Source organism: Bombus affinis, chromosome 6 (assembly GCF_024516045.1).
Source record: "Bombus affinis isolate iyBomAffi1 chromosome 6, iyBomAffi1.2, whole genome shotgun sequence".
Classification (NCBI taxonomy): Eukaryota; Metazoa; Arthropoda; class Insecta; order Hymenoptera; family Apidae; genus Bombus; species Bombus affinis.
This window is the reverse complement of record NC_066349.1, coordinates 2,884,296-2,897,941: the sequence shown is the minus strand read 5'-3', so window position 1 is coordinate 2,897,941 and position 13,646 is coordinate 2,884,296. Positions and strand designations below refer to the sequence as shown.

Below are 13,646 nucleotides of genomic sequence, written 5' to 3'. Positions count from 1 at the left end.
TTTATTTATATTGTAATATATATATTCTGCTTCTGACAACTTACAAATAAAACATAAATACAACTTCACATTGTAAATATGTACAATATACTATGTATAATGATAATGATAAATACTGTAAATTATCTAAATTTTAATTTAGATATTCTTACTCTGATCTCAAGGAATAGTAATTTAACATTTCTTTTATACCATGCGATGTTATAATTTAAGTGCATCTGCCAATTTTTATCTAAAAATTCTTTATAAAACACTGACATATCATCCGCAGTAATTGACGTTTTTCCTTGTGCTTTTAGAGTTTCTTGAAATTGCTTACGTTCCTATAATACATTCAATAAATTAAAATTTGAAATATATTTCATAATGATGTTATGTAAGAATTATATTACACCTCTATGAAGGTACTATTATGTTCCGTCCAAAAATTTTGATTCCAAATTTGCGTGTCTTCTCTGGCTTCTCTAAATTTCTTTTCTAGCAGGCTTTCATCCTCAGATTTTGCAAAAATGATCGGCCTTAAATTCGAAACCGGATCAGGTGGACCGATTAAATCAGCTTGTACAGGAGCTTTTAGGTTAGAAGAAATCTTCTAATAATGAAAATAATGAATGTTCACTGAATCGACAATAATTGGAATGACATACTGAATGAAGAACTTACAGCACTAAACAATCGGGTTGCATAGTTCCACTGTTTTATTTGAACGTAATTATACATTCGAATCATTTCAGAGGTTCACACATGTTTTACAAGGTTATGTTTCTTTCGTTCATGCGTTTCGTTTACACTTAATACATCATTCTACGATGAGATAAACTTGTCCTATATTTGTATGACCACACTGCATAGAACAATAAAAAAACACGAACATAATTCTTATTCAATAAACAGCTTTTTATTTATATAATAACATAAGGTCTTTTATAAATATAATCTAATAAATCTAATTTCATTATTTTATTTACTACATAAGTAAGACTCAATTATATCTCCGCAATAGATTTGAGTATAAATCAATATGTACTTCAATTTCATATTTCAAAACACTGGCACTATATTTGCAAAAAGATCTGTTTTAGCATGATTTATTTGATGAAATAAATTATAAAAAAAAGAAAAAAATTAAAAAATTTGTTGGAAGTCTATCGATGTAAGACATTTTGTGCTAATCTCTCTAAAAACAAATTATCTTTTTTAAATTACAAAAAATACAATGTTTTAGTAAAAACATTCCTTCTATATGCATAAATCATTGTTTCAGGAAACATATCCACAGATACATTGATTAGTACATTGATAAGTTGTATTAATTATCATACATGCATAGACATATTTTCTGAAACAGCGATGTTCATCAATCTTTCATGATTCATATTTCTTACAAATGACATTCAATGCTTAATTTATTGACTTTAAATATGCTGCATTGAATAAATCGAGCTCGTTTGTTAAATAATTAGCCTTATTTCGTAAAACTTTAGCACTACTTGTTGCTTCCTCTAGTATTCGTATTGTACTTGCAATATTTTTTAGTTCGGTATCCATTTCGGATGTTGTTTCATCTACTAAATGGCACAGACGTGCAAAGGTGCTAGATAGCTCTCTGCAATTATATATAAATAATATTAAAATTAATTTTGCGATAAAGTAAAAGTAGTAATAATTCAATAAAATAAAATAAAACTCACTGTTGTACTTGATGACTGCAATTCGCAGACGTGAGATCCACTATTAGTTTCAACTTTTTTGTAGCATGAGATACGTACTGACGTTTAAATTCACGTTCTTTTGCTTTATTAGTCCATGTTAATCGTTCATAGAGATATAGAGCACCATAAATAGCACCAGTTACCGCTATAAGTCTCCAACCAATTGTTTTTAACATCTTAAGCAAACAATTTCAGTAAAATAGATTTCATCCCTCAATAAAATAGATGTTTTTATTGTGTAATATACTTACAAATCCAGCAACTATAAGTCCTCCCATAGTACCTTGAGATGTTATAGATGCTATTGCGATTCTAGTAGCCAATGAGAAATCGTCTGATCTTGGTTGATGGTTTGGAGTACTTGACATAAATTTTATAGAATCAACGCTTTCTGCAGGAGACATAATTGCTGGTGGTATCTACGATTATACAGATTAAATAACAATTTTATTATTATAAAAGTATTTTATACTATCTAATAAATTATCTTACCTCCTGCGGATAATTAACAATGGTTAACTTCCTTCCCTGTCTTCCCGCAAATCTATTAATTATGGCTGTAATTCCCCAAGAAAATCGAAATTCTAAATCTTCGTGAAAATCTGCGCATAGATTGTCACAATTTAATCTGTACAAAATTTCGAATGGTTCTCGTCTTGGTAAAATGTTTAGAGACATTTGTCTCTTATTCTCTGGCAATAAATTTGCCATTCGTTCTGTCATTTCTCTCTGAGAGTTTTCAATATTCAATGCCAACGCGGTGCTGAGTCTTGCTCTTAAGTTGGAACCTATATAAGATTATAAAGTTACAAATTTTATAAAATAAAGATATGGTGAATAAATTAAAAAAACAATAATACCTAAGCCATTTTCTACGTGTGTATGAAGTTCCCGTTTATATACATTTAGAACTAGTGGGTCAGTATGGAACGGAACACTGAATTCATCAATAAGTACAGCTAATCTACGAATTTCTTCGCTCAGAGCTTTAGACACCCTTTGTTCTACATCCTCCACCATATGATGAATTTTGTCCTTCATTTCTTGAGTCAGCAACATTAATTGTTGTTCCGTGTAATTTAATTTATCATGGACATCTTTCTTAATATACAATTGTTCATTTTTCATTCTTTGTGTCCTATCTAGTATTTCATCTAGAGTTTGTCGTATTTCCCTGAAGAAAGCATATTTGATTTTATGCACTGAAAAATAAATATTTAGATAGAGTAAAACAAACAATAAATTATTTACGTAGCAATATGTTTTCCACGTTGAGAATGCTGTTCAAATTTCGTTTTCACAGCAGACTTTGAAATACATTCTTCAAATTTTCGTTCGAAATCTTGAAATTCGAAATATCGATTTTGAAATCCTTCTGCTAGTGCACCATCTACAAAAAGTTTCAAAAATATTAAAAATAAATAATTAATACAAACCATAAATAAAGAAATCATGTGTCTTACTATGAGCAGGTTGACCACGTTGTTCTTGCATACGAGCTTGAAGAGTTTCTTTTGCTGAAACGAAGAAAACTCGCTCTTCAGCATCTTTGGGTGTATAAACTTTTAATTCTCTTGACAAAAAATCGACAGCCCGCTCTTGATGTTGCGCCCTTACCTACACAAATGTAAATTGTAAATAAACATAAGTTACATTATAAATTGTAAAATAAAGTAAAAAGCAAGAAGCACATAATCAAGTTTCTATCACATACTATAAGCATTGAATTGATGCAACTTATTGCATTGTTAAAAGAAGATTCTATTTAACTTAATTTTAACGAGTAATTTTCCATGCTACAAAATTTGTGCACATTATGTCTCTTGCATAGTGCACCATCGACTGTACTTATAATTAAAGTTATATATGTCTTTCTCAGAAAAAAATATCTTACAATCAAGAAATATGAGTTCCACTATACTTAAAATTTACCAAATAGGATAACTTACCTCCTTCTGCTCTTTGACCAGCTAAAGGATAAATGGGGTATTACGTGAATTATTTAAGTAAAGCTGCCACTGCATACAGCTACTTATTAAAAAAATTTGTGCTTCACACATATGCTTTTGAATACACCAGTACTAAGTAGTTTATGTGCAAATGGAATTTGAAATAATATGTAGTACCAGCTTTAATAAAAAAAAATTCAGAATCTTCTTATATAATAAACTTAATTCATTTTTAATGAAGTATATTTAAAAATACTTTTTTAATGACTTTATAATGCTATATTATTAAACTTATATTTACATAATATCTGTTTCTATAAATTTATATAACACATACCTGTTCGAAAAATTCTGGTTCTGAAGCAGATGCATCCCATCTATTATTTAAGATGAAGATATTTGGTTTAGATAATTTTGTAGATACTTTGTGAAAAAAGTTCTTTTCCTATAATTAGACTGTTATAAGTACGTACAACTAGAAGTAAAATGGTGTAAAATTCAACAAAAGTGGATACATACTGTCACCATTAAAGTAGATTCAGCATTAGCCACGAGCACAAAAACATCTGCATCCAAACAATGTTTGTCAATCCACTCATCCAGATTTGGTGTCACATCCACTCCAGGACTGTCGACAAATACTACATCATCTCTTAATAGCAAACATTTTTCTTTCGGCCAAAATATTCTCACTAAATGACTTTCACATAACTTTTCTTTGCAGAGAGCATGACCTAATTGACCAACTGATTGAACAGGTTGTTTCTCAGTGGTTCCTTCTGTAATCAAGTAAGCTTCACCATTATCTGAACCTTCAACTTGTAAGAAGCAATTTGTTGTATGTCCTATGCCACTTGGTAAAATTTTATCACGTAACATTGCGTTAATAACTGTACTCTTTCCATTGCTAGTTCTGTAATATTTTGTAAAATATATAATTCAGATATGGCTAATACTTTTTAGCAATAATTCTAACAATATACCTTCCAAAAAATGCAACTTTCATGTGATCCCTTTTAAGTACATCTCTAATTGCACGAACCTTATCAACATAGCTATCAATTTTTTGTGCTTCTTCTGCAGTGACAATATTACGTTCAACTTGCAATGCTACAAAAATAATTTTAGTAAAAATGGTTCTAAGATCATATTTTCATATTCAAAATCTTGTATATTTCAAACGAATTACTTACATTTCATAAATCCTACAGTGTCCTGCACATAGTCTTCTATTTCCAAAAATATATCATTGATCTTTTTCTTGGCTTTAACAAAAATCTGAAGGGGAGAATTATCAGTTCGTATATCTGTCGATCTCAAGTGGCTGTCTCCTCCAATCATGGACATTGTACGATTGATGTAGGCAGCCATAGTTTGTAATTTACTTTATTGTGTAAGTAATATGTTTGGCAAAGTAAGAAAAAATACAGTGCAATATTTTAGGCAGAACGATGATGCAGTGCACAGCATGCAGGATCAACTGAAATCATAAAAAAGCAATAATTAAGTACCTTCTAAGAACAATTTCTATCTACATGATTAAATATACATTTTATAAACAGTTGCATAGAATCATAGGGCACTTACTAAATATATATAACAAAACACATATAATAAGCAACATTTATTTAAATATGAACATTAAACAAAAAAATAAAAGAAAGATAACATTATAATACAGCACAAAGAAATTTTAATATATTAAAAACAATACAATGTGACATATCAAAATACTATACACATTTCGGTATTGAAATTTATATGCTTCTAATCAGATAAAAGTTTACATTTAAAAGTCCCAAACACTTATGTGCAATGTATACACATATGATTAACTATATGAAATGTATCACACATAATAAGCATTATAAAACATTGTAATATACAAGGCAATAAAACCTTTTTGTCTTTAGTCATTGACGTGTCCTTTGTTGTAATATAAATGAGATGTAAGTTTGAATGTCTCCGTTAAATCAATGCCTCCAAATCTTCTAGAACAATTTATCATCATCTAATAAAATTTTTATATTATATTTAGTATTAATAGAGAATATAATTTATATATTCTGCAAAATATTCAAAGGAATAGTTTTAATCGATCTTTTTTATAAGTCATAAATAAATTACACAACGAAGTGTTTTGATTCTCATATTGAATGAATTACTTAAGTCGTTACTTATATCAATTGTGATATTTATAAATTCTGACGATTTGAAGTATACGTTTCGTACAAAATGATTGCAACAGATCTTTCTACGTCTTTATATTTCACTTTTAAAATAAAAACACGCATTACGAAGCGCGTTAATGCAATAATAAATATCACTTATTTATTATTCAAACATCTCTATTAAAGGAAAATAAAAACCAGTTAATGAAAAAGTTGAAAATACACTTTTCGATCATTCGCCAAAATCTAACCTATAATAAAATTTCATTTAATCCAAGAAAATTGTCATCTTACCGTTAATAGTTAGGAATTTCCTGATATCATATTTCTAGTTGAATAAGTTTTTAATCGTACGCAAAACAATGAATAACATTTCGTGATTGCAAAGTATCTAACGAATTAGAGATTAGATCAAAGTACGTTAAAATAAATTCACATGTGAACTGATTGGTAGTGGTAACAAACACGTGACATTCTGTACAAAATGAAGGCTTATTTTTAAATATCATCCCATTTTCCTTATAACTGCTATGTATTTGTCAGTAACATTAAATGATTCATATATATATATATAAATTTATTACAATTTGAAAATTGTACATTCTTTTAAAAATTTAATTTTTATTAGAATCATTGAAGTCGGAAATTGTTTCAGTAATCTTAAATAAACTGTCACGCGAACTATTAATGTCGAATTTATTTACGATAAAATTGTAAGAAATAATAATAAATGTATTTATAAGAATACATTACATATTTAAATTTAGTTTTTGGTGAAGACGACTTTTTCTTTTCATGCTATACTTACAACGTGTTTGGTAGATTGTGCGCATCTTCTAATGACATGGCGGACATTATTCTATTTCGTCTTGTGTGCACGAGACACATGTCCATATAGAAGCCAGTAATTAATCGAATAGTAAGTGATCAAAATTAAATTTGATATTACAAAGTACTATCTTCTGATGCGATAACATGACCAGCGGATTCGTACATTCCATCAAAGTTCCAAGACTTTATAAATCTGCTGCTAAGATTGTTCAGGAGGTTCGTGAGAAAGGTGGCAGTCTTAAATCATTGATTTACGGACAAAAACATCCTGTAAGTTAATATCTAATAAACATATTAAAAGAAAAGCAAAATGAAATAATTAAACTATAGAAAAATTTACCGAATATATAACTATTTTGAATTCATCGAATAACTAATCACTTTTCTCATTTCGGAGTATCATAGTCACATGGTTTTCGAAAGAGTGCATATTTATTTACGTTATTCTCAAATAATAATGTTACCTTTTTGTTTAATAATATAGAATGTGTCCGCGATATATTCTTTATGCCTCAATACATTGCAAAGAGAAGAGCAGTTAGATCATCTTATAAAGAAAACTAATATATTAGTGAATGAACCACGTTTGCAACCGTGGTTAGCAAAAATCCTGATAACAGAATTACTTTGGGGGAAGAAGGCCTTGAAAACTGAATGTAAACCTGCTCAAACTATACTTGCGTATGAACAAAAATTTCGAGAAGAATTAAGCAATATTAGTGACATTGATGCGCTTCAGAAATCTCATAAAACAGGTAAAATATATTGTATTTACTTACCAATGAATGCATATTATGTTTACAGAAATGGGCCATTCGTGTGCAGGAAAATTAATAACCGCATCTGATCTCAAATCTAAGATATATTAAATCGATTTCTTTGTAAGAGAATTATATATCCAGATTGATGGTTCTAATCATCCGTAACAACCGTATACTTACTAGCCGGCATCCTAGAATTAAAAGACTTTTCTCTTATATGGATAAAAATCAACAAAAAGTAAATCAAAAAGAAAGTTCGTTTGATCAGAACAAAGATCAAGGACCAGTTATGACTTTTGTAGCTATATTGGCGAAATTGTTCTTATACAGCATTGCTATGTTTACTCTACCATTTGCTGCATTTTTTGGAGTACAGCATATTATGAAGGTTGAATTTCACATAGATAGATTCATAACAAATTGCATTTCTGTGTTTGCTGCAGTAATTACAGTAAATTTAATAATAGCTTGTTATGTTTATCAGGCACTTCATGAGCCTGATAATGTTAGTGAAATCAAAGCAATTGCAGATCAACCTTCTAAAGATAATTTAAATGAAAAAATTGATTAGATATTAAAACAAATGTATTTATTCTGCATATATAAATATATATATTTTAATATATATTAATAACATATTAATATTAATAGCGTATATAATATATTTGATATTTGTAGTAACTATATATAGTAAGTGTGATTTATATATTTCTATATTTTTTATTATTATTGTACATATATAATAATGCCAGTAGTAAATATAGTAATTTACTATGTATTTAACAATAAATAGTTTAGTAAGAAAGCACGAGTTTTATTTTATATCCATTATAAAATCAGTTACCTTCATGCGATTGCTAAAAAAGAATCTCATTTTTTTTCAGTAAAAAAAGCAAGATATGTTCGTATCAACACTTTATTAGTGTCACTAGAAAAAGGAATATCTTATTTTCAAGAGGAGGGATGGTCTTTCATGCCGAAATGCCTGAGTTATGTAGAGCATTTAAATGTCATAAAAAATTTAAAAAAGCCAAATTTTATTCAGGATTTTCATATTTCGGAATTACTTATTTTTCCACCTGACACAACTTTTCATGATCACCCTGGTTATCAAAATGGAGAAATCCTTTTACAAGACAAGGTAATTTTTATCAAAAATGATAGACGATTAATATTTTAACTATTTTTCTTATATCTTCAGGCTAGCTGTCTTCCATCACAACTGTTAAATCCAGAACCAGGGTCTACAGTACTTGATCTATGTGCAGCTCCTGGAATGAAATCATCTCACTTAGCTGCAATAATGGGAAATAAAGGGTGAGACCTATTATGCTATTTTGTACTGAATATTCTATAATTCTATTATATCTGATGTTTCTAGAAAAATTTACGCAGTGGAAATTGATGAACGGAGGTATGAAACATTATGTGAACAAGTTAGAATAACAAATGCTACTTGTGTAGAAACTGTCAATAAAGATGCATTAATTTTGAACCCAAATGAATATCCCAATGTGGAATACATTCTAGTTGACCCAACATGCTCTGGTTCAGGTAGAATATTCTATATATATAAACAAAAATGTTTATCATAATTTAAAAAAAATTCTTTTATTATAGGTATGTTGGATAGACAGATAGTGCATGGCAATGAAAAATGTGACCCACAGCGCCTCAAACAATTACAAGCATTCCAAGTTTTCATTTTGCGACACGCTTTATTAAATTTTCCGAATGTGAAGAGGATTGTTTATAGCACTTGCTCTATTCATCCAGAAGAAAATGAGCAAGTAATAGACGAAATTCTTGAAAATGTACAAGACGCATACAAGCTTTCTCCCATGAAGGATTTGTTAAATCAAAACTGGTTAAACTTCAGTTCGAAGAAATATAATTGTTCAGACAAATGTCTTTATGCCAATTCTGACATAGATTTGTGCAATGGTTTCTTTGTTGCTGTATTTGAACGAAACTTTGATGTGCCACTACCAGAATACAAACGAAAAGGAAACGTTGCATTAAATAACAGAGAAGTAGATGAAGTAGAAGTATTACACCTTGAGAAAGCAAATACGACACGGAAGAGAAAAAAGCGCGGGAAAAGGAAAAGTGCGAATCAAGGACCTTTCAAAGACGAAGAAAAGAGTGACAGCATAAGTATTCTAAACGCTTCTTCTGATACGGCTAAAGTCGTCCAAGAAATAAACAATGATAATGATTTGTCTCAAAATGATGGCGATGAGTCTTGTCAAAATGACGACGATGAGCATTCTGAGAACGATAACGAAGGTGTTATCAAAACGAAGAAAAGGAAGATTGAACGAAAGATTATGAAGTTGCCTCGTGAAGGTCTCCGACTATCATTTCATAAAGAAGTCACATTACAGAAAAAGAAAAGGAAAACCCTTTAAAAATATAACTTATTATCCTTGGATGTTTCTTTATTGTTGTTACGTAAAATATATTGAGATTTTTTATATTGGATTTATATTGGAAAACAGTAAATACGTACTATTGAATTAAAGAAAGGAACAGGAATATAATACGATGTTCTTTTCCTTTCTTCTTTATTTTGCTTTTTGTCTGTGTGATACCTCTTTAGTTATTTTTACTGTTACTTCGGATAAAATCAACGTCTTTTTATTGTGGTAGTGTCGTGCAACTTACGACCACGGCACGAAATCAAAAACACGCATCACGTAACCGATACTACAATGTTATGTCCTTCAGACCGAATACGTTAAATTCCACAATAATTTATACATATTGTTTGGAAAAAAATAAAAAAGAAGTAGGTAAAGTAATTAATTTAAACGAAACCATAAAATTACATGTCAAATATTATTACTTTTATTTCTCTTTAATTTCATTTAATTCCTTGTTGGCAAGTAAGGTTTTTTTGTGAAAAAGAACAGTAGGTTAAAAAATTAGTTAATAAATTACCATGTATTCGTATTTAATTCAATATTTTTCATTTCATGATCGAAGAACACGAGAAATGGCTCGTTTCAAATTTAAAATTCGTTCAAATATCATTGTAAATCTTAATTTCAAGGATACCGTTAAAACGATCCTGATAATCCTTATGATGTACATGATGTTTTCTCAATGAGCGATGAAAAATACGCCTTAGCCACGTACCAACCTTATCTTGCCATTCCCGGAAACAAATGCATTTTATGTGAACACTCCTGTGCCTCGCGTTGGCCTACACAAGGTCTTTGAATACCTTTCGATAAAGATCTTTTGATAAATCGACCTCTTATGAATCATGGTAATATTCAATGATAATACGATAATGATAATTAAATATGTATAATATAGCCACGTGATTGCATCATTAATTATATGCATGATAGCTACTTAATACGAAATTTTCATAATTGTTTTTGAGATGCAAATTTCATCTTGTAATATTTTTCTCAATGAGTATAAATATTGTCAAGTTTATTTAAATTTAATATTGTAACAGTAGATAAAGATTATAACGTGATTGTAGTAATTTATCGGTATTTATTGAACCTAGAAATTCATGAATCGTAGTAGTGTAAAGAGGGACATGAGCAACGCTAGTTAACGTATCACAACAAGCGTATATCTTAAAGGCAAGGAAGACAGGCGATGGCAGCAGGATAGGTGGAGGCCACTCAACTGTAGAGTGAAAGCTTCGAGTAGATGCCACAATGCAAATACGTTATAATTGTACTGTAATGATTATTTGACTTTAAGATATGTGTTACGCCTATAAACCTGCAAATTGCCGTTTATTAGCTGTACTTTTCACAGAATTGACAATTTAGCTTTCCAGAACGAATATCATGAATAAAAAAAGATAATTCATAGAAAAGATATTAAAATATATGCTATTGAGTACAGAAACTACATCTCTCATATTGTTTTTCTTGATAAAAATGATAACATTTGAAGCAATTTTTGTTTTTTATACTCTTCTGTGCTTCTTTAATAATGCTAATTAAGTTCAGTTTTTCAGGCACGCACCTTCGTGACATTTATGAAACAATGTTGGATATCATTTGAGCTTCTTATCTTTATCGCAAATACGATACTTTATCACCGTTCTGAAACTGTATAAAGAAAGAAAAAAAAAAAAAAAAAAAAGAACGATTGTAGCTTTCGGCCAATGGCTCTTCCAGTTTTATTGTAAAGTCGATAGTATGAAGGGAGACACGGCTCTGTCTGTTGTTTTTGCACGACTGCCCGGAAAAGTTTCGAGTATCGCATGAAATCATCGAGGCACATTTTTTTTTATTCTTCTGGATTAAAAAAGTTTTCCCTTTTTTTAATGGCTTGCCCCTTAATCGGATATCGGTACTTCCGTGACACGAAACCCGTTGACCTGCTTGGTCCCTATGGACTTCCGGTAGCTTTCAAACGTGACAGCAATCATTTCAGTAAAACAAAACTGCTTTTATCTGATATTTATTTTATAGCATTCAACTCTTATAACAAATAGCGGATTTAAGTGAAACAAATATTAAATAATTAGATACAAAATTAAATAGAATGTTACACTTATTACTTTCTAACTTCACCCTCTTGAAAGTATGAAATAATATTTGAATTATGATATATTGCAATAATATTAAAAATACAAAATAAAAAAGATTCTAGACTAAAAAGTGTTCTAGTTTCGGAATTAACGACGTCTTTCCTCCCCTTTTTTCAGTCCAGTACATTTCTGGACAGGAACAAACCTAACAAATTTCAAATAGTCTAGTAGAGAGAAAGTTGAGATTCGGTGTTTACCGAATCCCGCTGATTCTCGCTTACTGTGATATACGAGCCGCTCGGCCGCTCGATTACTTAAGTGGTTGAAGAACGAATCTGGTCAGCCGCCTTCCGTGGCGAACACGCAACTCTACCAAAGTATCGACTATTCGCCCCTCCGTGGACGGAATATTATAAAGATGACCACTGTAATGCAACAAATCAACTTTACAATGTGAAATCATGAAATAAATACAATTAAAAATTATATCTCGAGAAATATTTTCTGATATTAAACAGATATTATAGGATCACGATAACAAATTCTCAGATATTTAACAGGTCTCAAAATGTTTGATAAATATTCTAGTTGGAAATTTTTATGCAAAGAAGAGCGTCGGTCGAATGTGTAGTATTAACGTTATCGCTTGTTTTGTTCGACCTTCGCGGCGGCCGCCTTCTGTATCTTGTATTCATATCATGCATTCTGCAATTCTTAAGCTTTACGCGGCTAATCATCCTAGTCGCCGTCCGATAAGTCTAGTGTTCCTGGTGTGAAGAAATGCAAGCCATCTAGGGATTGTTAAAAAAAGATATTGAGCACAGGAACAAACTGAAACATGTTGAACAACATCGAGTCGTTTCAAGTTAAGTCTTTCGAAACTTTAATTACCAGCATTATCAAATGTTGTCCTAATTTCTTTCACCTGGTAATCCTATGTCCTAGAATGATTGTTGTTTCTCTTCGTGTTTCGCACGTCTACGATTTAAATTGTTAGTTATTCAATATGGAACGTTTCGTTTCGTGCTACTAATTATCAAAGTTCCACTTGACCAACCGTCCACTAGCCGTTATTACGCAAAGGTCGATTTGCGTTATACGGTTCGAACGTTCTCAGTTAAGATTATAATTGTTCAATATTTATGTCGTATTAACGACATCGATGTCGGACATCACACCGGTATATGCAAATACGCTACGTTTCTTCTGAAATTTTTAAATGCGAAACAACCACGTTCCTTCTCAGAAATCGCAATCTTCTGCACGCAAAATACTTATACCCTGTATAGATACTTTCCTTCAGGATTTTCCAAAGTTTGCCGCAATATTTTTAACTTTATGAATCTTTACGAAACTTTACGAAATGTCACGAATCTCTGTAAAGCAATGGTGATTATAAATTCCTCTTTTCAGCATTTCCTTATCTGGACGAAATCCTCCAAGTTCAATGCCCAATTATATAATATATATAGATAATATTTATCAGTTTCGTGTATGTTTTTCACAAAACATCCTTAACTTTTTTTAATTTTGCTAAATTATTTAACCCGTTATATATCAACGCGATACTTTATTTGAAACTTTTTAAGTCAATTCATAGAATGTCCTTAACGAGTTAATGATCCGTAAATTTTTATCTATAATATTTTATCGACCAATTTCTGTTGACGATATTTCCATCGATTATAGGGGTGGGTGGATGGCGATCTGAA

At 30.3% G+C, this 13,646-nt stretch overlaps 3 protein-coding genes across 8 annotated transcripts; 1 reads left to right on the top strand and 2 right to left on the bottom strand.

Moving 5' to 3' along the window:
* Positions 1 to 812, bottom strand: LOC126917785 (COA8 family protein CG14806, mitochondrial). Its single transcript, XM_050725056.1, has 3 exons — positions 664 to 812; positions 395 to 592; positions 1 to 323 (listed from the first exon to the last, which is right to left on the bottom strand). The coding sequence occupies exons 1-3, from the start codon at positions 727 to 729 to the stop codon at positions 123 to 125; spliced, it is 465 nt and encodes a 154-aa protein (XP_050581013.1). The 5' UTR covers positions 730 to 812; the 3' UTR covers positions 1 to 122.
* Positions 676 to 6,788, bottom strand: LOC126917780 (transmembrane GTPase Marf). Of its 6 annotated transcripts, none has more exons than XM_050725050.1 (14): positions 6,127 to 6,276; positions 5,561 to 5,649; positions 4,855 to 4,939; positions 4,645 to 4,771; positions 4,181 to 4,574; positions 3,999 to 4,106; positions 3,662 to 3,682; positions 3,176 to 3,329; positions 2,964 to 3,102; positions 2,573 to 2,886; positions 2,205 to 2,500; positions 1,964 to 2,131; positions 1,692 to 1,888; positions 676 to 1,606 (listed from the first exon to the last, which is right to left on the bottom strand). In XM_050725050.1, the coding sequence occupies exons 2-14, from the start codon at positions 5,576 to 5,578 to the stop codon at positions 1,402 to 1,404; spliced, it is 2,226 nt and encodes a 741-aa protein (XP_050581007.1). In that variant the 5' UTR covers positions 5,579 to 5,649; positions 6,127 to 6,276; the 3' UTR covers positions 676 to 1,401. The 6 variants fall into 6 exon arrangements, with proteins under 6 accessions (XP_050581007.1, XP_050581005.1, XP_050581002.1 ...); XM_050725048.1 differs by having other exon boundaries at positions 5,561 to 5,652; positions 6,127 to 6,275; XM_050725045.1 differs by having other exon boundaries at positions 4,855 to 5,141; positions 5,561 to 5,727; positions 6,127 to 6,273.
* A 19-nt stretch (positions 6,789 to 6,807) lies between these two features.
* Positions 6,808 to 10,271, top strand: LOC126917782 (28S rRNA (cytosine-C(5))-methyltransferase). Its single transcript, XM_050725052.1, has 6 exons — positions 6,808 to 6,933; positions 7,148 to 7,418; positions 8,309 to 8,565; positions 8,626 to 8,741; positions 8,806 to 8,978; positions 9,045 to 10,271. The coding sequence occupies exons 1-6, from the start codon at positions 6,808 to 6,810 to the stop codon at positions 9,833 to 9,835; spliced, it is 1,734 nt and encodes a 577-aa protein (XP_050581009.1). The 3' UTR covers positions 9,836 to 10,271.
* Positions 10,272 to 13,646: the final 3,375 nt, after the last annotated feature.

Excerpts from the sequence above, each read along its gene's own strand:
- LOC126917785 (XM_050725056.1), bottom strand. The coding sequence starts at position 729 with ATGATTCGAATGTATAATTACGTTCAAATAAAACAGTGGAACTATGCA. Across the intron at positions 593-663 it reads CAACCCGATTGTTTAGTGCT|AAGATTTCTTCTAACCTAAA; the intron begins GTAAGTTCTTCA and ends TTTCATTATTAG. Across the intron at positions 324-394 it reads ATAATAGTACCTTCATAGAG|GAACGTAAGCAATTTCAAGA; the intron begins GTGTAATATAAT and ends AATGTATTATAG.
- LOC126917780 (XM_050725046.1), bottom strand. The coding sequence starts at position 5,032 with ATGGCTGCCTACATCAATCGTACAATGTCCATGATTGGAGGAGACAGC. Across the intron at positions 3,683-3,998 it reads AACCAGAATTTTTCGAACAG|CTGGTCAAAGAGCAGAAGGA; the intron begins GTATGTGTTATA and ends TTTATCCTTTAG. Across the intron at positions 3,103-3,175 it reads ACGTGGTCAACCTGCTCATA|ATGGTGCACTAGCAGAAGGA; the intron begins GTAAGACACATG and ends AACTTTTTGTAG.
- LOC126917782 (XM_050725052.1), top strand. The coding sequence starts at position 6,808 with ATGACCAGCGGATTCGTACATTCCATCAAAGTTCCAAGACTTTATAAA. Across the intron at positions 7,419-8,308 it reads TCAGAAATCTCATAAAACAG|TAAAAAAAGCAAGATATGTT; the intron begins GTAAAATATATT and ends ATTTTTTTTCAG. Across the intron at positions 8,566-8,625 it reads AAATCCTTTTACAAGACAAG|GCTAGCTGTCTTCCATCACA; the intron begins GTAATTTTTATC and ends TTATATCTTCAG.